At 41.2% G+C, this 27,299-nt stretch overlaps 1 protein-coding gene and 1 long non-coding RNA gene across 4 annotated transcripts; both read left to right on the forward strand.

Annotated features, from left to right (window-relative positions):
* The first annotated feature begins 966 nt into the window (after nt 1-966).
* On the forward strand, nt 967-21,653 carry hnrnpa3 (heterogeneous nuclear ribonucleoprotein A3). Of its 3 annotated transcripts, none has more exons than XM_060827324.1 (11): nt 967-1,101; nt 3,934-4,056; nt 6,527-6,673; nt 6,751-6,961; nt 11,785-11,877; nt 11,962-12,081; nt 12,380-12,457; nt 20,313-20,483; nt 20,559-20,681; nt 21,113-21,202; nt 21,288-21,653. In XM_060827324.1, exons 1-10 carry the CDS (start codon nt 1,012-1,014, stop codon nt 21,184-21,186), a joined length of 1,230 nt encoding a protein of 409 aa, XP_060683307.1. In that variant the 5' UTR covers nt 967-1,011; the 3' UTR covers nt 21,187-21,202; nt 21,288-21,653. The 3 variants fall into 3 exon arrangements, with proteins under 3 accessions (XP_060683307.1, XP_060683310.1, XP_060683308.1); XM_060827325.1 differs by lacking the exon at nt 967-1,101 and adding an exon at nt 1,399-1,506; XM_060827327.1 differs by lacking the exon at nt 20,313-20,483 and having other exon boundaries at nt 968-1,101.
* A 354-nt stretch (nt 21,654-22,007) lies between these two features.
* On the forward strand, nt 22,008-23,759 carry LOC132817131 (uncharacterized). Its single transcript, XR_009644856.1, has 2 exons — nt 22,008-23,187; nt 23,284-23,759. It is a non-coding gene; the product is annotated as an uncharacterized LOC132817131 (long non-coding RNA).
* Nucleotides 23,760-27,299: the final 3,540 nt, after the last annotated feature.

Genomic DNA, 27,299 nt, shown 5'->3' on the forward strand with positions numbered 1-27,299 from the left:
TTTTAAACTTCCAAATCCCGGAAAATAGGATTTAAATATGTGGACGTCCAGTAACCAGTAGGGACAGGGTAAGCCTCCTTTCGCGCTATTACGAACAAAAATAATAGTGGAGTTTTTTTAAATTTTTCCGGGGGCGGGGGAGAGAAAGAAAGGGAATAAGTTGTTGTGAAATATCCAAGTTCGTTACTGATATGATTGAAGAGAGCGAATTATACCTCAGAGACCGCAATTTTAAATATAATAGAAGCACACGGTTTAGGAAAATGGTCAGAGCTTTCTTCAACAACAAAGACCATTTCCTGAGACCCACTGCGCCGGTCATCAAGTATCTATGGTAATGCCATTTTCAATGATTTTTATTAAACAGAGCGAGAACGCACAAACAAAATGGAGGCATTGCCTGTTGCCCACAACAGACAGAGACCGGGGCTTCACTCCATCATTAAACAACGCCATAAGCCTAACAAAATGGCCGCCCACCTCGTGGCTCACACGGGAATAACCAGCCTCTAAGCCAAGCGTACAGATACGTTACTGGCCATTCTGTTCCCAAAGCCCACCATTTTGTTACACGACCTAGTACCAAAACATGAATGTGACCTTGAGCACAAAAGGTAGAAACAGGAAAGGTGGGTGCTATTTATCTGATTGACAGGCAGACCTCGAGCGGGGTCAAAGTGAGTGACAGCGAATGGGTGGTACACGTCCATCTTCGGTGTGGGGGCGGGCAAGGCGTCCGTGACAGCGAAGGGGCAGTAAAACAGTCCAATTTCTTTCAAGGGGCGGGGTTAGAAACCTAATGGGAACAGGGGAGAGGGCGAGTGTCAGTCCACTCCCGGGACGGGGAATGATTGACAGCTGGTGGGCGGGGCCAGGTCAACGTAGCGCTAGGGCGGGGCCATTGATTGGCGAATGGGAGGGCGGTTGGTGAATCACGTGTGTGGGGGCGTGACTAAAGGTCCGTTGAGCTGGTGGGGTGTGGTCAGTGTGCGCGGGAGACGGTCATCTTTCATGAAGACGATGATGGACGGCTCTTCAGTATCTGACGCCGGGTGGGAGCGGGATTTCCGGCCGACGCGTCGAGGTCGACGTTTCTCGCAGGTGACGTGAGAGGGCGGGGTTTGACCTGTGTACAGTTGGTGGGTGGTAGTGGTTCGGTGAACGATTTGAGAGAAAAACGCTTTGGCTCGTAGGTCGGTGTGAGTGAAATCCGTTGGTAGTAGGCCGCTGTGAGCATCCGGCTGGGTGGGGCGGGGCGTCGTGTGCCCTATGTGTTACGTAGGTGAATGGGGTGTGGTCAGTTTGTATGATGCGTGAAGAGGCGGGGTCATGTGGATTTTGCAATGAGGGCGTGGAGCTTTGAGTGACGTGTGAGGGGGCGCGTACCGTTATGACGCAGAGAAAGGGGTGGGATTTCTGTGCCGCAGCGTCTGCTGGGCTTCGATAAAAGAGTTTGCGTATTTTTCGCGCTTTCTCGATCCACGAGCTTCCTTATCTATAATGGAGGTAAGACTGGTGTTTCCTCTCTGCTCTCTCTCTCAACGGAGCCCTAAAGTTTCACAATTGAGCTGTTTCTTTATCGTATGTCTGTATATGTTTGGTTGCCGGTGCTGTGTCTCGCATTGCCGACGGTGATCGTTAATGGCGGCCCTGAGACTGCACCCTGGTTTAGTCTCTTTGCCAGTTGCTACAACATGGACTCTGCACCGACTCACTTCAAGATGGCGGCCGCGCTACTAGTTAAATATTCAGCCAGGGTGGGAGTCGGTTGCTTTTGCTTAGAGAAAAAAAACGGTCGAGGTCGCCTCCGGCCGCAGTTAATGCAACCCAGCTCCGACCCCAGTGGCGATACCAGGTACAGCCGATTCTTCTCGTACCTGATTACCATAGCAGTATCGTTTCGCTACCCAATTTTCAACAGTAAACTTGAAAATTCAGAAGTTGATATTTCACGTCTGGTGCGGGTGCCGCTGATGAAAATTCTGATAAGTGGACTAGGCAGGAAAGTGGTATTGAGACAGCCATGGTCATGTCATATAGCAGAGTGGGCTCAGAGGGCTGAATAACCTAGTTCGGCTCCTAATTTCTATGTTCATTGTTATATCTCCCGATCTGGGACAGCGTCCCATATCATGTCCCACTCTCTCTTATTATTTGTAAGGTCTCCTTTAGGTTTTTTATTCCTTATCATTTTATTGAGTAATAAATGAAAATTTCATACAGACTCATATCCAGAAAATCTTACATTTTAGCTCTGGTGTCTTATACTTTGTAATAGAGCTCTCGTGTTATCAACATGAGATGTTCAGGTTCCCTTGGTTTACTTTTGAACACTCTTATTTTTATTTATTGAAAGTGGATACTGGTGTGATATGGTCATCAGAACTACAATTGGAGTTGCTCCAATTCAGCATTGAGTCAAGGGAAAAATGGATGTAGTTTTTACTCGTTTATTGCCTATTGCTATGTTTTTTAAAAGGCATTTAACTTCAGGTATTCACAGCCTGACTATATGGTGCTAAATGAAAAAGTTAAATCTCACAACACCAGGTTTTACTCCAACAGGTTTATTTGGAATAGGTGGAGCAGTATCATATGAGACAGATCTTAAAAGATTTGTCATGAAACAATATATTGAACAAACCTAGATTGCTGTTAAGTTTTACATCTGTTAGAATGGATTGCAGATTTCAGTTCACTGATATCAAATCACAAACTTCTTTCCAGTCAGGTTATGCTAACTATGAACCAAATCTGTCCATTGACCTTAAAAGAATCTTGAATTAGTCCCTGAGTCCCTTTTTATTCTTCAGATTTCCAAAGCATTTCTCAATTTAGAAAGAGTCTATGCCTCCCTACCAAAGTGCATAACATCACACTTCCATCTGCCAATTTTTTGCCCTCTCCCCTTGCATGTCACCCACTTCCTCAATTCAACCTGTTCCTTCACCTAGTTTGTGTAATCTGTAAATTTATCTACAATGCCCTAGTTCCTTCGTCCAGGTCATTAGTATTGTATATACTGTGAATAGTTGTGTTCCCAACAATGACCCCAGTGGAATTCCACTAGTGCCTTTGTTGAAAAGATGCCTTTTTCTCCACTGTTTTCTGCTAGTTACCCAATCTTCTATCCATGCCAGTACCTTGCCCCTAATATCATGGATTTTTATCTTAATTAGCAGTTCTGTAGCAGCACTTTGTCACAGGCCTTCTGGAAATCCAAATCAATCATGTCAACCCCACGTGCTCTGGACAGGTCTAAGTCTTGGAAATGTTATAAAGAAAAACAATAGCAACGGTCAAAATCAGAAACCGCCTATTAACTTGTTGGATCTATTTGAGGCACTGCTGCTACAACACTCTGAATCCCAAAACTTACCTCATCATACTGCACCGCAGAGTGCAACATATTAGTCAACAAGCTGATGCATCTCATTGCTGAATTGAATGCAACAATGTGCATCTGAATGATTAGCCTACAGCATTTGCTTAGGCTTGTATCGAAAAAAAATTGAATGTTGTGGATCACATTTCAAAAATCTGTTGGAGAGGCACAAATAGTTCAAAACTTAATTTTGGATAAAATGATATGAAATATCTCCAGTTGATTTTCAAAAAGACTTTGAATCTGATCATTTTCAATGAACAACAATTCAAATTTGTCCCAAGAGTGAGGCAGTAGCATATGAAGTTACAGCTTCATATTATTTGTCGAAGTTGTTTTAGATTATTATCCTGCTATTTTCTTTGTGTTAAACTTCAGTTAATAAAACTGAAGAATCTTGTGTCTGTTGATTTTTCAGCAGGTTTTCAATCCTACAGAGAGGAATCATGGCTGAAATTTGACATTCCAGTTGCCTTGTTCATGCTGTGGAGGTTGTGATCAGTAGCTGTTCACTTGCATTTAAAACACTATAAAATTTTGTTTTGCAGGGTCAAGAACCTAAAGAACCAGAGCAGTTACGCAAACTGTTCATTGGTGGCTTGAGTTTTGAAACTAATGAAGAGAGTTTAAAAGAGCATTTTGAGCAATGGGGACAATTAACAGATTGTGTGGTAAGATTATTTGACTGTTTTCAACTTGATGTTCTGCAAACTACAAAAACGCTGTTAAGATTCTTAACATGTTCAAAATGTAGCAAGTTTCTGTATGAGGAAACCATTCTTTGAGAATAAGTTTATTCTAAAATTATCCTCCTATGAAAACCTTAAGCAAATTTTTGTCTTGGTTCTTACAAATTGGATGCTGTCCATGCTAACTGATATCCCAACCCAATCTAGTCCCACTTGCCAGCACCCAGTCCATATCCCTCCAAAACCCTTCCTATTCGTATACCCATCCAGATGCCTCCACCACTTCCTCTGGCAGCTCATTCCATGCACGAACCACCCTCTGGATGAAAAAATTGCCCCTTAGGTGTCTTTTATATCTTGCCCCTCTCTCCCTAAAACTATCCCCTCTAGCTCTGGACTCCCCCACCGCAGGGAAATTTTATTCACTTCTATATGGTCACTCCTCAGCCTCCGACGCTCCAGGGAAAACAGTGCCAGCCTATTCAATCTCTCCTTGTAGCTCAAATCCTCCAACCATGGCAACATCCTTGTAAGTCTTTTCTAAACCCTTTCAAGTTTCACAACATCCTTCATATAGGAAGGAGACCAGATTTGTATGCAGTATTCCAAAAGTGGCCTAACAAATGTCCTGTACAGCCGCAACATGGCCTCCCAACTTCTGTACCAAAAGCCTACCGAACGCCGCCTTCACTATCCTCTCTACGACTCTACTTTCAAGGAACTATGAACCTGCACTCTAAGGTCTCTTTGTTCAGCAATGCTCCCAAGGATCTTACCATTAAATACTTAAGTCCTGCTAAGATTTGCTTTCCAACCCATTGGCCCATCTGCTCAAGACCCCATTGTAAGCTGAGGTAATCTTCTTCACTGTCCACTACACCTCCAATTTTGGTGACATCTGCAAACATACTAACTATACCTCTTCTGCTCACATCCAAATCGTTTACATAAATGATAAGTAGTGGGCCCAGCACTGATCCTTGATGCACTCCACTGATCAGCCTTCCAGTCTGAAAAACAACCGTCCAACACCACCATCTGTCTTCTATCTTTGAGCGACATGTCCTAGTTTTGTTTTTGGGAAGGTTGGCTGCCTTGAGGTTGAACAGTACAGTGGCTCAGTGGCCAGCACCGTTGCCTTACGGTGCCAGGGACTCGTGTTTGATTCTGCCCTTGGATAAGTGTATGGAGTTTGCGCATTCTTCCCATGTCTGTGTAGGTTTTCTCTGGGTGTTCCGTTTTCCTCCTACAGACCAAAACTGTGCAGGATTGGTGGATGGGCCATGTTAAATTGCCCATAGTGTCCAGGGATAGGTGGATGATCCTTGAAAAATGCAGAGTTATGGCAACTGAGTAAGTGGGGTGATATTCAGAGGGTCGGTATGAACTTGATGGGCTGAATGGTCTGTTTCCACACTAAGGATTCTGTGATCTATGATTGAAACACTAATCCTTGTGATGGTCTTGAGTGGTGGGTAGGGAATTTAAGGTTTTGTCCACATTGTACAGTAAATCAAAGTTAGGGTAGTGCATAGCTTGGATGGACCTCCACAGCAATTCTTGGTCTTTTGTTACCCAGAATATGACTTTGCTGAAGTGATATTTGTTAGTTCATACAAATGATACCCACTAAATACAGACACCTGTTTGATTCAGTGGTTGGCGAACTAGTTGAGTAAGTTGGTATACTTTGATGCAAAGCATCTTCAGCGCAGCTGGGTTGCGGACCAAGTGGAGAATGTACGTCTCTTTAGCTTTCTAGATGGTCGATAGGGTTTGAGGGTCAACAACCAAGGCACCATGTTATCCTTGTTGGTAATTCAGTTTGACAGTCTCCATGTTGATGACAGCCACCCTTCTGATTGCACTTTTACACAAACAGCAGTTGTCTTGGCTATTGCTGGAATTGACAGTCCATTCTTTTGCTAGGAATGGTCATTGTCCTGTTCTTTCTTGAATGTGAATGTTACCTGCAATTGCTAGCCCAACTCTGGATATTGTCCAGATCTTATAATGATATCGTATGGTTGTTCCAATTGTGAATGGAGGTGAACTGTCAGCTTTCGTGGAGGTAGTTGGGATAAGGGCACTTCTCTGAAAGCTGCTGATGGGAAGTCAGAGTTGTAATATTGAACTGTGATCATCTCAATCATTGTCTTATTGTGTAGTATGACTCCTGCCTCCGAAGGGCTTTTCCAGCGTTCAATTTTCACGTGGCTCATTGGTGTCAAACTTTGCAGATCCAGTCTTGATGTTGGTTAATATTAACTGCAGTTGCATCTTGTCTAGTGTTTGGTTATTGGTGAGTAGTTTTATGCATAGAAATGGCATCTTTCTGAATTTACGTTCAGTTAAATTAAAATGGTTTTCAATCACATACAAAGAAATGGGTCATTTAAAGACCATATGTCTGTTGCAGCTTTGCTCTAAATTGTTTTATTTTTGTTTTTAGGTTATGAGAGAGCCACAAACAAAACGTTCAAGAGGATTTGGGTTTGTGACTTACTCTTCTGTGTTGGAGGTGGATGCTGCAATGTCTGCACGGCCACACAAAGTTGATGGTCGTGTTGTAGAACCAAAAAGAGCAGTGTCAAGAGAGGCAAGTTGTAACTTATGAAAGTACATATGATGCTCAATAATGATGGATGGCACTTACTACTTTTTATTTGTTTGCAGGACTCTACAAAACCTGGTGCCCATTTGACAGTGAAAAAAATATTTGTTGGGGGTATCAAAGAAGATACTGAGGAATATCATCTGAGAGATTATTTTGAGAAGTATGGCAAGATTGAAAATATTGAAGTTATGACCGATCGTGGAAGTGGGAAAAAACGAGGGTTTGCCTTTGTCACATTTGATGATCATGACTCTGTTGACAAAATTGTTGGTGAGTGGCTTAGTCATTGTACTGGATATCCTAAGCTAACCAGAAGGTCAAGTATAGGAAGGATAGATCGAGTGAATCCTTTGGGTCTCAAGGCAGTAGGTGTATACTTGAGAGAAATCAGGAGGGCAAAAAGGGCAATAGCTTTGGCAAATAGTTAAGAAAATCTAAAGGGTTATTACGAACACATGAAGGACTAAAGGGTAACTAGGGAGAGAATAGGGCCCCTCGAAGATCAGCAAGGCAGCTTTTGTGTGGAGCTGCCAGAGATGGGGGAGATACTAAACAAGTATTTTGCATCAGTGCTTACTGTGGAAAAGGACATGGAAGATGCAGAATGTAGGGAAATAGAAGGTGAGCCCTTGAAAAAATGTCCATATTACAGAGGAGGAAGTGCTGGATGTCTTGAAACTCATAAGTGGATAAATCCCCAAGACCTGATCAGAACTCTGATAAAGTAGGGAATTGATTGCTGGGCCTCTTACTGAGATATTTGTATCATGGATAGTCGCAGTTGAGGTGCTGGAAGACTGGAGATGGGTTAATGTGGTGCCACTGTTTAAGAAGGGTGGTGAGGACAAGTCAGGGAACTATAGACCAGTGAGCCTGACGTCTGTGGTGAGTAAATTGTTGGAGGGAATCCTGATGGACAGGGTGTACATGTATTTGGAAAGGCAAGGACTGATTAGGGATGGTCAACATGGCTTTGTCCATGGGAAATCATGTCTCCCAAACTGAGTTTTTTGAAGAAGTAACAAAGAGGATTGATGAGGGCAGAATGGTGGACATGATCTATATGGACTTCAGTAAGGTGTTCAACGAGGTTCCCCATGGGAGACTGGTTAGGAAGGTTAGATCTCGTGGGATATAGGGAGAACTAGCCATTTGGATACAGAACTGGCTCAAATGTGGTGGTGGTGTGTTTTCAGACTAGACCTGTGACCAGCAGAGTGTCACAAGGATCGGTGCTGGGTCCCCTACTTTTCATTTATATAAATGATTTGGATGTGAGCATAAGAGGTATAGTTAGTAAGTTTGCAGATGACACCAAAATTGAAGGTGCCATGGACAGCGGAGAAGGTTACTTCTGATTCCAACAGGATCTTGATCGGATGGGCCAAAGGCCTGAGGCGTGCACATGGAGTTTATTTTAAATAAATGTGAGGTGTTGCATTTTGGGAAAGCAAATCTTAGCAGGGCTTATACACTTAAGGTCCTAGGGAGTGTTGCTGAACAAAAGGCTTTGGAATGCAGGTTTATAGCTCCTTGAAAGTGGAGTTGCACGAAGATAAGATAGTGAAGGCGGCATTTCGTATGCTTTCCTTTATTGGTCAGAGTATTGAGTACAGGGGTTGGGAGGTCTGTTGCGGCTGTACGGGACGTTGGATAGGCCACTGTTGGAATACTGCGTGCATTTCTGGTCTCCTTCCTATCAGAAAGATGTTGTGAAACTTGAAAGGGTTCAGAAAAGATTTACGAGGATTTGAGCTATAGGGAGAGGTTGAATAGGCTAGGACTGTTTTCCCTGCAGCGTCATAGGCTGAGGGGTGACCTTATACAGGTTTATAAAATCATGAGGGGCATGGATAGGATAAATAGACAGTCTTTTCCCTGGCATTGGGGAGTCCAGAACGAGAAGGTATAGGTTTAGGGTGAGGGTAGAAAAATATAAAAGAGACCTACAGGGCGCACTAAGGGTGGAGGCTGGTACAATTGCAACATTTTAAAAGGTAGTTGGATGGGTAGGAGTATGAGGGTTTTGGAGGGATATGGGCCGGGTGCTGGCAGGTGGGACTAGATTGGTTTGGGATATGTGGTCGGCATGGACAGGTTGGACCGAAAAGTCTGTTTCCATGCTGTACATCTCAATGACTCTAACATAAAATAAACCCAGAGTGATTTGGTATCCCAAACATCTGTCCTTGGATTCAGTTGTATGGTCTTTCTTTGTCCACAGAACACATTTAACAGTGCAACATTACATCTATAATGTTTGAACATACAAAGAATGGTCCTGAAAATGCTTTGCTTGTAATGCTAATATGTATCCTAGTATCTGTACAGTGTGGAAACAAGCCATTCGGTCCAATAAGTCCACACCAACCCTCAAAGTATCTCAGCCAGGCACCTACCCTTACCCTATAACTTTACATTTCCCTTTATTGACGCATCCCTGATCACTTTGGGCAATTTACCAAGGCTAGTTTACCTAACCTGCACACCTTTGGACTGTGGAGGAAATCCATGCAGACACCAGGTGAATGTGCAAACTCTCACAGTTGTCCGAGGCTGGAATCGAACCCGAGTCCTAGGGGTTGTGAGGCAGCAGTGCTAACCACTGAGCCACCGTGCCATCTTGTACTTTGCAGTAGACCTGCTTGAATTTGAGGTCTAAGGGCAATTAATAAAACAACCATTGCGCACACTCTCAAATATAATATGAATGTAATTCTGGCACTGCTCCAGTAAGATCTTGGGATTTACATCTTTAAATAGTACCCTGTTTCATTATTGTTTGAATGGAAGTTACACTTGGATTACTTGTTCAGTGGGACAGATGGACTACTTGGTGCATCTCTGAGCCATCAATGTTATGCCATGTTCTTCTGCGAAACAAGTTTTAAGGAATGAAGGCTTCAGCAATTGTTTGCTGTTCCTTCAAATACATTTTTCAAAGCATCTGTGCAGAGACATTATTATGCACCTTTTGGAACAGATAGTACTTGAATGTGGGCCTCTTGGCCCAGAGATCTGGATATGAGGGCTGTGCCAAAGAGACCCTCCACCAAAAATTCTTTCTTAATATACATTATGTAGTCATCCTGTTCATAGATATTATCAGACATCTTTGGGACAGGTGGGACTTGAACCCAGACCTTGTGGCTGAAATGCAGAAACCTAACACATTAGCTAATTTCACATTGTCAAATACAATTATTTTCAATTGAGTGGAATTTTACTTGTTTATTAGAAAATAAATCTCTCCATGTTCAGACATGTTATGAAGCAAGTTATTTGAGGGGGGTTGGTAAGCTCAGTTTTCGGGGCAGCTGGCTTGTAATGTAAAGTGATATCAATAATATGGATTCAACTCCCACATCACCTGACGTTATCAAGAAAGATTGTCCTCGCTCTCATTGCGTACTTTGGGATGACCATCAGGTCTCGCTGACTTTCTCACGAAAGCAGCCCTATGGTCTGGTCTGATTTTTACCTGGCTCAGATATATAAAGGACATACTTTATCTTTTAGTCAGTACCACTGTGCTGTGAGAGCCTTGTGCTCTGAAATGATATTTTCCAGTCTACTGTTCAGCGATGTTATAGCACACTTGAACAAATGGAGTTTGAACCTGAGTCTCAAGAAGATTCTTACTCTGACCTGGTGTTAACTAGCCTCGGCTGCTTCCTTTGGGAAGACCAACTTGCTGAAGGGGATTTTTGATCCAGTCTTGATTTGATTTATTATTATTACATGTACCTAGGTACAGTTAAGTTTTTTGTTTTGCATGCAGCCCAGGCAGATTATACCATACAAAGTGTATAAGGGCAATAGAACACAAGGAATGCAGCATTGCAGCTACAATGAACACGCACAAAAAGCGAGATCAACTTTTAAGTTTAAAATTTGAAAGTGGGGAAGAAGCTGTTCCTGAATATGTTGGAATGTTTGTTTTGAGGTTGTGTATCTTCTGTCCGATGGAAGAGATTATAACTGGGGTGGAATGGGTCTTTGATTTTGTTGGCTACCTTCCTGAGGCAGTGTGAAGTATGGATGAAGTCAGTGGATGGAAGGTTGGCTTGTATATTCGACTGAGCTGTCTTCACAACTCCGTGTTTCTTATGGCCCTGGGCCGAGCATTTGCCATATCAAGCTCTGTATTTGGATGGAATGCTTTTTGTGGTGTATCATAAAAGTTAAGCCGTTATGGACATGCTGAATTTCCTTAGCCTCCTGAGGACTTAGTGGTGTGGCTGTGGATGTTTGCCCACATCAATGTGGGTGGACCAGGACAGATTAGTGATTATCACGACAAGTTCCACGGAGCTCTCGACTATCTCCACCTCAGCACCATATGATGTCGATAGGGGCGTGACTTGCACCTTCCTGAAGTCAGTGACCAGTCCTTTGGTTTTGCTGATGTTGAGGGAGATTGTTATTTTTGTATCATGCCACCAAGCACACCACTTGTTCCTGTATTGTGTCTCATCATTGTTTGATATCCAGCCTACATTGGTGGTGTCGTCAGCAAACCTGTCAATGGAGTTAGGATGAAATTTGGCGCCACAGTCATGAAAGTATAGGAAATATAGCAAAGGGGTGAGTACATGGTTTGGTGATGGCTCAATGTGGAGAATTATCATGAATGAGGCATTGTCTATTCTCGCTGATTGTGGTCTCTGGCTCAGAAAGTGCAGGATCCAGTTGCAGAAGGGGCTTGGATTGAAACTGTTCTGTGCATCTTCATACACATGAACGTTGTGATTCAATAGGTACAACACAACAAATGTAATATTTAATAGTGACAATGGTTCTTTTTGAAATTCAAGATTTTAAATTTTCCATTTCCTTTTACTATACTTCAAATTCAAGTTTTGGTTAAAACTCTAAAGAATCTAATTCTATAAAAGTTTTCAGAAGATAATTAGCTACAGTAAGAAACTTATTTGAATGATTCTTCAAAGACTTGGCATAGAGAACTAGATTGACTGAACTACTTTTTGTGCTGAAAATTTCTGTCATGATTTCTTGAACCAGGTAGTATCACTTTAAAAGTTGCAGTGGCATTTTAGAAAACTAATGAAACTGATCATCTTTTTTTCTAGTTCAAAAATATCACACTGTGAACGGACACAACTGTGAAGTGAGAAAAGCACTTTCACGACAGGAGATGCAGGGGATTGGATCAGGCCAAAGAGGTAATTGGAGAGGATTCCATGATTGGAATAAGACAAAGAAAATTTATTATTCAATTATTCATGTTCTCTTTCTCCTTTCCTAAGGACGTGGTAGTTCTGGAGGTGGCAATAACCCTGGTCATTTCATGGGCCGTGGTGGTGGTAATTTTGGAGGTGGAAATGGGGGAGGCAATTTTAACCGTGGAGGAAATTTCAGTGGAAGAGGTATGCCAACTTAGACTTTTCAACATTCTGTAGATAAAACTCTAAATTTAATCATCCACTATTTGTATTCAAAACTATTTTAAAATGAACCTTCATTGAATAATTCAGGGTTATCAAAATAGCTGAACATAGGGATGATTCCTTGATCTGGTATGAATCGCCTGTTTATTTTAATCTATTTGTGTGCAATTTTGGCTACCAAATGTATAACTTTGGGTAACTGGCCCAAGGTGAAGATGAAATTACTAAGTGTATTATCTTCAGCTTTTTTCTTTCCTTTATTCCATCATCTCTGTAGGAATGGGAAATTTTGGAGGTGGTCGTGATGATTATGGAGGGAGTGGTGGTGGCGGCGGCTATAATGGGTTTGGTGATGGTAAGTAGTGGTTTGAGAGATCAGTATTTTAGCTGCACTAATTTTCTAGACACTTGCATTTGTCAACTTTGATTGTGGTTGGTTAATTTTATATTTTGGGATAATTTGACTTCACAGCTTTGATACTATTTATTAGCTAGTGTTAGGTGTCACTTTTTTTCTTTTTTAATGGTTTTTAACTGATAAATCGAGTTTGTGTTTTGAAGGAGCCTTGCCATTTTTTTTAACCCTAAATGAATTCTGAATATTAAGACCATAAGACATAGAACATTACAGCGTAATACAGGCCCTTCGGCCTTCTGTTATGCCAACCTGTCCTCCCAGTTTGAAGCCCATCTAGCCTACACTATTCCATATATGTCCATATGCTTGTCCAGCGACGACTTAAATGCACTTAAGTTGGCGAATCTACTCCTGTTGTAAGCAAAGCATTCCATACCCTTACTACTGAGTAAAGAAACTACCTCTGACATTTTGAGGATTCTGGGTAATCCAAGATGGAGGACTGGAAAAATTTCTGGCTGTAAACTGCTTTTTTTTTGAGGTATTTTAGGTGCTGTAGGTGACTTCCTCGCATTCCAGGAGCAGCAATTACTGTTTTATTTGCTGTTGCATTGTTTTGGAACTTTGGGGAAAAAAAGTCAAAACAACAGCAGTTTTGAAAGGGAGAAGAGCAGACAAAGAAAGCATATGGTGAGGACAGTGCAGGAGAGAGAGAACCTGTACAGTTACTGCCTTTGCTGTTTTTGAATTCGTGTGTTGCTGGACATCAGAGTGTATCTGAGAACATTAACAAACAGTGAATTTCACAACTAATCTTGGAGGATCCAGTTTGGGTGAAGTTCACAGCACAGAATCAAATAAGTTAATTGTTTTAAGTCTGCCCAAGAGAGAGGCTGTATTAGTGAGTACAGTGGGTTCTTTCTTGATTTATGTTTTTGGAGAGCAGTCTCTTGATTAAACTTAAATTACGAGCTATGGCTTACATTTTAACTTTGTGCAGTGTTTTGGAGAGGAATAAGACGGTGTTATTTTTTGGGGCTGTAGATTGTGAAGGAGCAAAAAATGGCCTTTGCAGTGATATGTACTTGTCAGATGTGGGGGTTTAAAGAGAGTTTAAGGGTTACTGAGGATTATATCTGCCATAAATGCTGTTGGATGCGAATCTTATTAGACCGAGTGGATTGGTTGGAGAGACAGATAGAAGCGATGAGGAATTTGCAACAGCAACAGTATGTGATAGATGGCAGTTATAGGAAGGGTGGGGGGAGAAGTCTCAGATACTGTCACATAGATGGGTTAACTCCAGGAAGGGTAAGAGGTCGGCACCTAGAACAGGAATGTTTTGTGGATATACCCACTTCAAACAAGTTTGCTGTTTTGGAAAATGTAGGGGGTGATGGATTCTCAGGGGACTGTAGCACGAACAGCCAAGTTTCTGGTATTGAGATTGGCTCTAATGCAACAAGGGCTTCCAAGAGATCAATTGTGTTAGGGGATTCTGTAGTCTGAGGTACAGACAGACGTTTCTGTGGCCAGCAGAGAAAAAGCAGAATGGTGTGTTGTTTCCCTGGTGTCAGGATCAATTGTATCTGAGGGTGCAGAATGTTCTCACGGGGGAGAGGGGCCAGCAAGAGGTCATTGTCCACATTGGAACCAAAGATATAGGAAGGGAAAAGGTTGAGATTCTGAAGGGAGATTACAGAGCGTTAGGCAGAAGTTTTAAAAAGGAAGTCCTCCAGGGTTGTAATATCTGGATTACTCCCAGGGCTACGAGCTAGTGAGGGCAGGAATAGGAGGATAGAGCAGGTGACTGCATGGCTGAGGAGCTGGTGTATGGGAGCAGGATTCACATTTTTGGATCATTGGAATCTCTTTTGGGGTAGAAGTGACCTGTACAAGAAGGACGGATTGCACCTAAATTGGAAGGGGACCAATATACTGGCAGGGAAATTTGCTAGAACTGCTTGGGAGGATTTAAACTAGTAAGGTGGGGGTGGTGGGACCCAGGGAGATAGTAAGGAAAGAGATCAATCTGAGAACCGGAGTGAATCAAACAGTCAGGGCAGGCAGGGACAAGGTGGGACTAATAAGTTAAACTGCATTTATTTCAGTGCAAGGGGCCTAACAGGGAAGGCAGATGAACTCAGGGCGTGGTTAGGAACATGGGACTGGGATATCATAGCAAGTACAGAAACATGGCTCAGGGGTGGGCAGAAATGGCAGCTTAATGTTCCAGGATGCACATATTACATGAAGGCTAGAAAGGGAATCGAGAGGAGAGGGAGTGTCATTTTTGATAAGGGATAGCATTACAACTGTACTGAGAGAGGATATTCCCAGAAATACATCCAGGGAAGTTATTTGGGTGGAACTAAGAAATAAGAAAGGGATGATCACCTTATTGGGATTGTATTAAAGACTCCCTAATGGTCAAGAGGGAAGTTGAGAAACAAACTTGTAAGGAGATCTCAGCTATCTGTAAGAATAATAGCGTAGTTATGGTCGGGGATTTTAACTTTCCGAACATCAACTGGAACTGCCATAGGGTTGAAGATTTAGATGGAGAGGAATTTAAGTGTGTCCCAAGACCATTTTCTGATTCCGTATGTGGGTGTACCTACTACAGAAGGTGCAAAATTTGACCTACTCTTGGGAAATAAGGCAGGGCAGGTGACTGAGGTGTCAGTGGGGGAGCACTTTGGGGCCAATGACCATGATGCTGTACGTTTTAAAATAGTGATGGAAAAGGATTCACCAGATCTCAAAGTTGAAGGTCAAAACTGGAGAAAGGCCAATTTTGACGGTATTAGGGAAGAACGTTCGAAAGCTGATTGGAGGCAGATGTTCGCAGGTAAAAGGATGGCTGGAAAATGGCAAGCCTTCAGAAATGAGATAACAAGAATCCAGAGAAAATATATTCCTGTCAGGGTGAAAGAAGGCTAGTAGGTATAGGGAATGCTGAATGACTAAAGAAATAGAGGGTTTGGTTAAGAAAAAGAAGGAAGCATATGTCAGGTATAAACAGGACAGATCGAGTGAATCCTTAGAGTATAAAGGAAGTAGAAGTATACTTAAGAGGGAAATCAGGAGGACAAAAGGGGGACATGAGGTAGCTTTGGGAAATAGAATTAAGGAGAATCCAAAGGATTTTACAAATATATTAAGGACAAAAGGGTAACTAGGGAGAGAATAGGGCCCCTTAAAGATCAGCAAGGCAGCCTTCGTGTGAAGCCACAGAAAATGGGGGAGATGCTAAATATTTTGCATCAGTATTTACTGTGGAAAAGGATATGGAAGATATAGATTGTCGAGAAATAGATGGTGACATCTTGCAAAATGTCCAGATTAGAGGAGGAAGTGCTGAATGTCTTGAAACGGTTAAAGGTGGATAAATCCCCAGGACCTGATCAGGTGTGCCTGAGAACTCTGGAAAGCTGGAGAAGTGATTGCTGGGCCTCTTGCTGAGATATTTGTATCATTGATTGTCACAGGTGATGTGCTGGAAGACTGGAGGTTGGCAAACTTGGTGCCATTGTTTAAGAAGGGCAGTAAAGATAAGCCAGGGAACTTTAGACTAGTAAGCCTCGCCTCAATGGTGGGCAAGTTATTGGATGGAATCCTGAAGGACAGGATGTACGTGTATTTGGAAAGGCAAGGACTGATTAGGAATAGTCACCATGGCTTTGTTTGTGGGAAATCATGTCTCTCAAACTTGATTGAGTTTTTTGAAGAAGTAATAAAGATAATTGCGGGCAGAGCAGTAGATGTGATCTATATGAACTTCAGTGAGGCGTTTGACAGGGTCCCCATGGGAGACCGATTAGCAAGGTTAGATCTCATGGAATAAAGGGAGAACTAGCCATTTGGATATAGAACTGGTTCAAAGGTAGAAGACAGAGGGTGGTGGTGGAGTGTTGTTTTTAGGACTGGAGGCCTGTGACCAGTGGAGTGCCATAAGGATCAGTGCTAGGTCCTCTACTTTGTCATTTACATAAATGATTTGGATGCGAGCATAAGAGGTATAGTTAGTAAGTTTGCAGATGACACCAAAATTGGAGATGTCGTCGACAATGAAGAGGTTTATCTCCAATTACGACTGGCCCATCTGGTCCAGATCCTATGGTCTGAGAAGTGGCAGATGGAGTTTAATTCAGATAAATGTGAGGTGCTGCATTTTGGGAAAGCAAATCTTAGCAGGACTTCTACACTCAATGGTAAGGTCCGAGGAAGTGTTGCTGAACAGAGACCTTGGAGTGCCAGTTCATAGCTCCTTGAAAGTGGAGTTACAGGTAGATAGGATAGTGAAGGTGGCATTTGATATGCTTTCCTTTATTGGTCAGAATATTGAGTACATGAGTTGGGAGGTCATGTTGCGGCTGTATAGGACACTGGTTAGGCCACTATTGGAAAGATGTTGTGAAAGTTGAAAGGGTTCAGAAAAGATTTACAAGGATGTTGCCAGGGTTGGAGGATTTGAGCTGTAGGGAGAGGCTGAACAGGCTGGGGCTGTTTTCCCTGGAGCATCTGAGGCTGAAGGGTGACCTTATAGAGGTTTACAAAATTGAGGGGCATGGATAGGATAAATAGACAGAGTCTTTTCCCTGGGGTGGGGGAATCCTGAACTAGAGGGCATAGGTTTAGGATGAGTGGGGAAAGATTATAAAGGAGACCTAAGGGCAGCTTTTTCATGCAGAGGGTGGTATGTGTATGAATGAGCTACAAGAGGGTGTGGTGGTGGCTGGTACAATTGCAGCATTTAAAAGGCAGTTGGATGGGTATATGAAAAGGAAGGGTTTGGAGGGATATGGGCTGGGTGCTGGTAGGTGGGACTAGATTGGGTTGGGATGTCTGGTTGGCATGGACAGGTTGGACCAAAGCGTCTGTTTTCATCTGTACATCTGACTTTCTGTCCTATATCTATCACCCCTCGTGCTCGCCGTCACCATACTTGGAAAAAGGCTCTCCCTATCCACCCTATCTAACCCTCTGATCATCTTATATGGCTGTATTAAGTCACCTCTCCACCACCTTCTCCTTTGAAAATAGCCTCCAGTCCCTCAGCCTTTCCTCGTAAGACCTTCCCTCCATACTAGGCAACATCCTAATAAATCTCCTCTTCACCCTTTCCAGAGTTTCCACACCCTCCTTAATAAAGCAGTGACCAGAACTGTACACAATACTCCAAGTGCGGCCGCACCAGAGTGTTGTACAGCTGTAGCATGACCTCATGGATCCGGAACTCGATCCCTCTCCTATAAAAGCTAAAACACTGTATGCCTTCTTAACAACCCTGTCAACCTGGATGGCACCTTTCAAGGGTCTGTGTACCTGGACACCGAGATCTCTCTGCTCATCTACACTACCAAGAATCTTACAATTTGCCCAGTACTTACTTTGCATTCCGGTTACTCCGACCAAAGTGAATCACCCCTCACTTGTCCGCACTAAACTCCATTTGCCACCTCTCTGCCCAGCTCTGCAGCTTATCTATGTCTCTCGTAACCTACAACATCCTTCGTCACTATCCACAACTCCGTGACCTTAGTGTCGTCTGCAAATTTACTAACCCACCTTTTTACACCCTCATCCAGCTCGTTCATAAAAATGACAAACAGCAGTGGACCCAACACCAACCCTTGTGGTACACCACTGGTAACTGGACTCCAGGATGAACATTTCCCATCAACCACCACCCCTTGTCTTCTTTCGGTAAACCAATTACTGATCCAAATTGCTATATCTCCCACAATCCCATTCCTCCACATTTTGTACAATAGTCTACTGTGGGAAATCTTATCAAACGCCTTGCTGAAATCCATATACACCACATCAACCAGTTTACGCTCATCTACCTGTTTGGCCACCTTCTCAAAAGAACTCAATAAAGTTTGTGAGGCATGACCTACTCTTCACCAAACCGTGCTGACTATCCCTAAACAAATCATTCTTTTCTAGATGATTATAAATCCTATCTCTTATAACCTTTTCCACCATTTTACCAACAACTGAAGTAAAGCTCACTGGTCTGAAATTACCAGGGTTGTCTCTACTCCCCTTCCTGAACAGGGGAACCACATTTGCTATCCTTCAGTCGTCTGGCACTGTTCCTGTAGACAATGACTATTTAAAGATCAATGCCAAAGTCTCTGCAATCTCCTCCTTGGCTTCCCAGAGGATCTAGGATAAATCCCATCCGGCTCAGGGCACTTGGCTATTTTCAAACTCCACAGGATTTCTAATACCTCTTCCTTGTGAACCTCAATCCCACCTAGTCTAGTAGCTGGTATCTCAGTATTCTCCTCGACAACATTGTCGTATTCTAGAGTGAATACTGTCAAAAAAATGTTCATTTAGTGCTTTCCCTTCCTCCTCTGACTCCACATACAACTCCCCACTACTGTCCTTGATTGGCCCTAATCTTACACTCGTCGTTCTTTTATTCCTTAAATACCTATCGAAAGCCTTAGGGTTTACCCTGGTCCTATTGGCCAACAACTTCTCATGTCTCCTTTTGGCTCTTCTGAGCTCTCTCTTTTTGGTCTTTCCTGGCTACCTTGTAACCCTCAAGTGCCCTAACTGAGCCTTTGCATCTCATCCTAACATAAACTGCCGCCTTCCTCTTGACCAGAGATTCCCCTTCTTTCATAGGCACGGAAAATAAGCCAATCGGTCCATTGTCTGCTCCGCCACTTGATCATGTTTGGATCAGTTTCTCGACCCTATTCTCCCTGTAACATTTGACCCCCAGACAATACAGAAACTATCTATTTCTGTTTTAAATATGCTCAATGATCTTAAGGTGTCTTTAAAACTAATTAACGTTGATGTTAATCACTGCACTCAACAATGTCTATTGCATTGCATTTTATTGCTAATTAGTTTGTTTTTCACTAGCGTGGAAATAGTCATGGGTTGGGGGGTTTAAAATGTGCCAATGCTGCTAAAAATCATGTTATTGTTGGGCTTATGTTCTTGAAAAACTTTACAGCTGCTTAACATACTTTATAATGAGTGTCATTGGTTAGGTTCCAACTATCCAAAATTTAAATACCAGCAATATTCTTAATACATATGAAGGCTTCCTATTGGAAAAGCTCTTTCGTGGTACTATACACTTTGTCACACTTCTTTGTTATAAAGCTTTCCTGTAGCAGTGACAATTGCTATCAACCCAGATGCAAACACTCCATTAAGTAACAGTGCATGTGTACTGTCTGCATCAAGAGGGTAACTTTCATGTCTTATTTTGCCTTACATTCATTTAAGAGCTTTTCCTTCTCCATTACTAGTTTTTTTATCGCAGGTAAGCATATTTGCGAATGGAGTGACTTTGCTATCATTTAAGTTATGAGACCTAGATGAACCTGAAATCTTTTAAAAATAAATAAGCAAAATAAAACTCTTGAATTTCACTTTTCTGTAACTGAAAATCGCTGTAATTTTGTGATTTTATTTTCTAGCAGTATTAATCTGAGTGAAGAAAGTCAAACTTTTTTGTTTGACATGCTTTACATTCATGTAGCATTAAGTTTCAAATTAGCTTCTACCACCCTGCCAAAATTTCCTGGAAGTCGAACATTATAGGTTCGAGGTCAACAATTCAGAAGTATTAGTGTACTAAATCCTATGATACAGAAAAACTAACAATGGTTTTAGTCAGGGTTTTAGTCACCAAAATGTGAGAGGGGAAAATTGGCAAAATTGTAATGATAGTTGCTTGGAACAAGGTAGTTATGTCCTGGGCAGGGTTCATCAGACCAACACTTGGGTGAAAGTATGGCTTAGGAGATCTGGGTATAGAAATATATCAATTCATGGGTTTTTAATACAAGTACCTACTAATGTTCTTCAGGTGGCAATTTTGGAGGTGGCCAAGGTTACTGTGGTAGAGGAGGAGGAGGAGGAGGAGGATATGGCGGTGGTGGCCCAGGTTTTGGCAACCAAGGTGGTGGTGGAGGTGGAGGAGGATATGGTGGTGGTGGTGGCGGCTACGACAACTATAATGAAGGTGGAAACTTTGGAGGTAAGATTTTAACTACTGACAATTAATAAATAAGATGTACATGCACAGTGAGTTAACATTTTTTTTAACTTCTAGGGCATTTTGGTGGTGGCGGTGGCAGTGGGAACTACAATGATTTTGGAAACTATCCGAACCAATCTTCAAATTATGGACCCATGAAGAATAGCAATTATGGTCGAAACTCTTGTCCTTATGGCGGTGAGCACTTCTACTGTTTGTAGGAAGCACCTCGAATAGAAATCCATAGCATTTACATTACACCCAGTCTGTTGTCAGCAGATTGTAGCCTATACTAAGATAAAGTTGGTGTTGCAGTTAAGTAACCTGGGAGTTTGTTGAAGGGTAATGGTTGAGTTCATGGAGAAACATCTAGTTTTTTTTTAGCCTTTTGTGGCATTGCATATTCCAATGTGGTATGAAATCCCTTCCACCTAATCTGCAAGTGAACACTTCTTTAACAACCATTTACCTCCTTTAGATCACTAGCGAATAAATTATTCCCTAAGCCTGTTTTGGGGAAAAATCTGGGTGTATCTGCTGATTGAAAATCTTTTCCAAAAAATACCATTTTTAATTCATGCAAATGAAAATTTAATATTAGTCACCAAAAGGCTTTTGTTTTATTTTAGGTGGTTACGGATCCGGTGGTGGTGGTGGTGGAGGAAGCGGTGGAGGTAGTGGTGGTTATGGTAGAAGATACTGAGCACGTTTGCTGAAAGGTAAGCTCCAACACCAATTGCATGTAAATGTAGTAACTACAATTTACAATACTATAAATAACTCTTGTCCTGTATCATTCAACAGGCAACAGTTCTTAGCAGGAGAGGATGAGCCAGGAGTTGTCAGGAAAGCTGCAGGTTACTTTGAGACAGAATATCGACCAAGTTCATATTAAAGGCTGCCCACAGGAAGAGCGATGGTCCAATAGTCAGAAAAGTCACTGCAGCATTAACATAAGATCACTTCTTGTTCAGGACTGTTTCCGGTAGTGAGATTGCAAAAAGTGCAGTTGTTTGTTGCAATGTAGTTGCTGTTAGATGTACATTCCTGAGATTTTTTTAATACTATGTTCTAGTAATGTCTTTATTTTCCTCATTACCATAGCTGTTGAGCCATGTAATTTGTGGTGGTAGCATTGGGAATAAAAAGGATGAGAACTTTTTAACTAAATGATCTGTGTAGTAAGTTTTTCTCCTTCTTAATCCAGAAAGATATTCTACTTTTTAGGCTTCTCAACATGCTGGACCTTTATGGGAAGTCCAAAAGCTAAACTGACATGTTAGGTCTGCCAAACTCAAGTTTAAAGGAAGAATTACTTAAGTTGATAAGACACACCAGAATAGATCTTCACATTTTAAATTCTGTTCAGGTGTTCCCAATTAGTTACTGATGTTTAAACACAGCATGTTATTTTTAAATTAGGTTAGTAAATTGTATTAAATATGCAGTATTTCCTCCTTGAGTCAAACCTGTGAGGAAATTACACATCTAGAAAATTTGCAAACATTTCTGAATTGAGATTCAGTTGTCCAATTTTCTGTTTGAAATTTTCCTTCTCTCTTCTGAGTTTGGAATCTAGAGCCATGTGTATACATCTTCATTCATTGTAAGTCTCTATGATCTATATTTCAAAAATTTCTCAAATATGGATTGGTGTGTGTTCTTTGGATAGAAGTCACCATAAATTTGAAACTTACATGATTTTGTAGGAAATGGCTGAATTGGCTCCTGTTATGCTGTCACCAGAATTACACATTTACTCTTGTAATGAAATGACAACTTTTATGATTATCTTTTCACTCTAACTTGATGTTTCATAGCACAACTGTCATAAGTTGCTTACAAAATCTTTTGCTTATTTTTGAGTGTAAATTGTTGAAGTATTTCCATATTTAGTTACAGGAAGTGTTTTGGAGCCCCTCAAACCAGATTATTGATTCCTTTCTGCAATTTTATATGGCAGTTGATTGTGTACAATAACACAAGGTATTAGTATTACATTTTTATATAGTAATCAACCTTTGAAGAATACAATTGACCTAGCTAGTTTGTTTTTATGTCAAATTAAGTCTGGTGACGCTGGTAAGCTGCAATTTCCGCTGTACAAAATGATTCTGCTTTGTTACTTAATTTTATTGTAAACTGTCACAACTTCAAGAATAGTGGCTATCTAAAAAGCTGTCAGTAGCTGAAACCTCTCAAGCCTGGTGCGCACATATACCTCGTCTTCTAACAACTAATAGAATTGCATGCATTTTAGTAATATGTAAGATTTAAATCTGCAAATCACTCTTTGGGGTTCGATATACTTGGTATATAGATCACTTCTATAAGTTACAGATATGAGGACAATGAAAAGACAATGAATGTCTGCAGTGGAGCTACATTAGAACAGTGAATCTTGGAGACCACTAAGACAGGACTTCTGCAGAATTTGGACAAGTCAGCATAACTAAAGAATGGCAAGGCAGGTGCAAGAGCCGCATCAAGAGGAAGGAAGAACAGGAAATGCTGTGCTATTAGGAAACTTCGTTATCTAAGGCTAGCTTTGCCTTGAATGACAGCTGAAGTATGGAAGAGAGTCTAGCAAGAGCCTACAACCTATGGAACCAACTCAGCCATAGCTACTAGAAGGGTCATCAGGGCAGACTAAACACTTTAATAATACTAGCAGTCAAACCTGAAAGAAAAGTGCTGAGTTTAGGTAAGGTTTGACTTTTATCATCCTTGCATTTAATAAGAGGAGAAAATCATTCTCTTGGATCAAATCAAGAGAATAACTAATCTGCTTAATTTACAGATTGACTAAGAAGTCGTCTTCCATTTTTACTGTGGCAAGTTGCATACTACGTTAATGCTCAATTTCTGGAATGGTAAGATTGAGAAAGATGTATGCATCGTAACTTGAAATTTTTTCCCATAATTGTAAATTCAAGGTATCAGTTTTGTTCAATTATGCAGAATAATGATAGTGTTATTGCATCATTTATAACAAAATGGTGATTTTCCATTGGCTGTAGTTCTCATTTCAGACAGGCTCCTAAGAGAGCCATGACATGGTAAATCCTGTTCTACTTCCACTCAACATGTGAAACCATGGCATTTGAGGTTGACTGTCACACCATAAATAAGGAGTGGGAGCAAAGACAAGATCTTCTGTTAGCAGTAACTGTCTGCTAAGAGTTCAGTTCATTGTTTTTTATTCCCTGAATTTTAACTTGTTTATTGCTACAGTGATTTTGTTTTATTGAGAGTTTATTAAAGATTTTTATGTAACTGGCCTTTGTTTGTCCCACTGCAAAGTATTCAGGTTTTCACGGTGTTAGACTTCAATTCCAGAATTATTTAATGGAATTTGTTCATGTGTATGAACTAAAATGTTACTAAATTCAGCTGTGCACTTATTTAAGATTAGTCTAGGAAGTAATTAAAACATCTTTGATTTTAGTTATAAAATTCATTGAACAATTGCTTTCTTAGATTTTTGTCTCGACTTGACTGTATTTGCATACTTTTTTTCTAGCTTTGAAAGATTACAGCCTTTTTTGGTCTACTATAACAATTGTAAACTAATTACTTTTTCATATTGCTGAAACAGAATGACTAAACATTAAAGCAAAAGGGGACACTTTTGGGAATGAAATTAATTTATTAAATGCAGCCTGAATATGTAGACAATTATTTTGTACAATATTCCTCCATGTAACATTTGTTTTAGTTGTTTGCGGGCAATGGCATTGTGGTAATGCTATTGGATTATTAATCCAAAGTTAATTAGTTCAGTCTCACTGTGGCAACTGGAAGAATTTAATTTCAATTAATTAAAGTATGGAATAAAACATAGTGGGAACTACTGGATAGGGGTAAATTACCTAGTTAGCTATTCTCCTTATAGGGAGGAAATCTGTCCTCGTCTACTCTGTCCTGAATGAGACTTCCAACTTCCTTGTTTATTAGTTGGTGCTGCAGTATTCATCTGTGTATGATTATATTTGTCATTCATCTGGTGATGGTGGATGAGTAATGCAAGCCGTTCACTCTTTGGTCAACCTTTTTTCTTTTAATTCTAAATTCAAATTTTAGTTGAGAACTTGTGGTTGGAGAGAGAACACGAGTTGGCTCATTTTTAAGCAGTATACATTACTTTATTTGAATAATGGAAAGAACTGGTGTTTAGGCAGATATCATCTACTGGTCCAAAGCATTTTGCAACCATAGAGTTACTTTGTCAACTTCATAAAGTAGGCTCACTATTGAGGTAGTGTTAAATGTTGGTGGGAATCACTGAAATTTCCCATTATTCATAGCAAATGGTGAATTGGATCTTTTGCATGAGTCCGTGGACTTTTTGGGTTGGGGGTTAGTCTCCTCTGAAAAATTGCGGTTCCTGACAAAGCCCCTTGTTCAGTATTAATATTACCTAAGCTTGAGTGTCCAGAGTGAGGCTTGACCTTATCCTTCGCTGTGCCTAGTGTTGAGATGTAAGTGTCATCCAGGATTCAAATCGATTGAATTCTTTGAGCATACCTACATTATGAAATGTGTTCTAATTTTCCTTCCACTTATCACCTGCATTATTTCAAATTCGGTGCTGTATACACTTTTGCTGGAAAGCTGTATTTCCAATTGAAAAGCAAGGTCAGGTTGCAGCAGTTCAAAAAAAGTAAGTCATCACCACCACCTCAACAGCAAGTAGATGTGTTGAATAAGTCCTGGCCAGGCCTGCAAAACCCACATCCTCTGACTGAATCAAAAAATCAATAATAGGGAGAATTCCCAATTTTCTAGGAATTGAAGTAAATTTGGAACTTGGCATCATTAGCTGTTGTTCAGTCTGGTAATAAGCAATTGTGATATGTCCTATGATTAGCAGCCATCTGCTTAAGAATAAGATATCAAAGACAGGTATGTGATTACACTGAATAGTGAAGACATTTAGTAATGTCACAGCTTTTAATGCATAGAATTTATTTTGTAGAAACAGACATGAAATCTCTAGTCACAATACTGTGCTCTTATCGAGTATGCTGCAAGGTTGATGGGCTGTCAGTTCTGTTTCTGCCCATCATAGGTTTGTGAGCCAGACAGCAATATTCACAGTTCTATTTCCAATCTGTTGCTTCAACTTTATTGCATGAGAAGAGACATTTGGGATCTAATGCATGTGAATAACAATGTAGACCAATTGGGATGAGTTCTGATACTCGGCAGATGGCTGTGAACCCACTGATTTACTACTTGAATGCAGTTTGTATTACTACTTCTTCCACAACTGTCCATTCCTCCTGTTTGATCATCATCCTCTCCCACTATAGATGAGTAAGTATTCACCAGTCTACAGATCATTTTTTTCCTTCATGATTTTGGACCTCTGTATTCACCAAAGGAAGTAGACTGTGCAACATCTCTGAAAAATTTTTTAGTTTGCAGCATCACTGTCTTGAATAAATCTGCACTACTAAGGATGCTAAAGTGTCCAGAGTGTGTAGCTTTGACAAATCAGACTTGAACTGAGGAACATTCCTTGGGTTGCTAAGTAAAACAAAATGCATTAAATGCACTCATAACATGGATAGACTATAAAACTTCGGAGCAGAATCAGGCTGTTCTGCCAGTTGACCATGCCTAATATGTTTCTCAACCCCATTCTTCCTTTTTCTTGTAACCCTTGATCTTCTTACTAGTCAAGAAACACTTTTAAAACTCTCCAGATTCTCAATGACTTGGCTTCCACAGCTGCCTTTGGCAATGAGTTCCACTCTGGCTGAAGGTGTTACTCTTCATCTTAGTTCTAAAGGGTTGTCCTTTTACTCTGAGGCTGTGGCCTTTGGCCTTAGTCTCTCCTACTAGCCATTACACCCTACTTCAGATAAGGGTTCCAAAAGTTCTCAATATTCCAAATCCAGATTCAGCAGCATGTTCCCTGCTCCTGTATTCTAGTCCTCTTGAAATGAATGCAAACATTGTATTCAAGACCATAAGACATAGAAGTGGAAGTAAGGCTCTTTGAGTCCACTCTGCCATCCAATCATGGCTGATGGGCATTTCAACTCCACTTACCAGCATTTTCCTTGTGACATCAAGAATTTAGCAATCTCTGCCTTGAAGACGTTTAGCGTCCCGGCCTGCACTGCACTCTGCGGCAATGAATTCCACAGGCCCACCACTCTCTGGCTGAAGAAATGTCTCCGCATTTCTGTTCTGAATTGACCTCCTCTAATTCTAAGGCTGTGTCCACGGGTTCTAGTCTCATTGCCTAATGGAAACAATTTCCTAGCGTCCACCCTTTCCAAGCCATGTATTATCTTATATGTTTCTATTAAATCTCCCTTTTAATCTTCTAAACTCCAATGAATACAATCCCAGGGTCCTCGGCCATTCCTCATATGTTAGGCTTACCATTCCCAGGGATCATCTGTGTGAATCTCTGCTGGACCTGCTCCAGTGCCAGTATGTCCTTCCTGAGGTGTGGGGACCAAAACTGGACACAGTACTCCAAATGGGGCCTACCCAGAGCTTTATACAGTCTCAGTAGCACAACGGGGCTTCTATATTCCAACCCTCTTGAGATAAGTGACAATGATATTTACCTTCCTAACTGCCAACTGAACCTGCACATTAACTTTAACTAAGATTCCTTAGTCCTTTTGTGCTTCAGATTTCCAAAGTCTCTTATTTAGAAAATTATCTTTGCCTCAGTTCATCCTATTTAAAGTGCATACTTTATACTTTTTCCCACATTTGTATTCCATCAGCCACTTCTTTGCCCACTCCTGTTAGCCTGTCCTGCAGCCTCTCCACCACCTCAACAATACC

This window comes from Hemiscyllium ocellatum, chromosome 7 (genome assembly GCF_020745735.1).
Source record: "Hemiscyllium ocellatum isolate sHemOce1 chromosome 7, sHemOce1.pat.X.cur, whole genome shotgun sequence".
Classification (NCBI taxonomy): Eukaryota; Metazoa; Chordata; class Chondrichthyes; order Orectolobiformes; family Hemiscylliidae; genus Hemiscyllium; species Hemiscyllium ocellatum.

What these genes read in the sequence shown, in the direction of transcription:
- hnrnpa3 (XM_060827324.1), top strand. Translation starts at nt 1,012, where the DNA reads ATGAAGACGATGATGGACGGCTCTTCAGTATCTGACGCCGGGTGGGAG. An exon ending in GAGGTCGACGTTTCTCGCAG is followed by an intron (nt 1,102 to 3,933) that starts GTGACGTGAGAG and finishes TTTGTTTTGCAG; the next exon opens with GGTCAAGAACCTAAAGAACC. An exon ending in AGGAAATTTCAGTGGAAGAG is followed by an intron (nt 12,082 to 12,379) that starts GTATGCCAACTT and finishes TCATCTCTGTAG; the next exon opens with GAATGGGAAATTTTGGAGGT.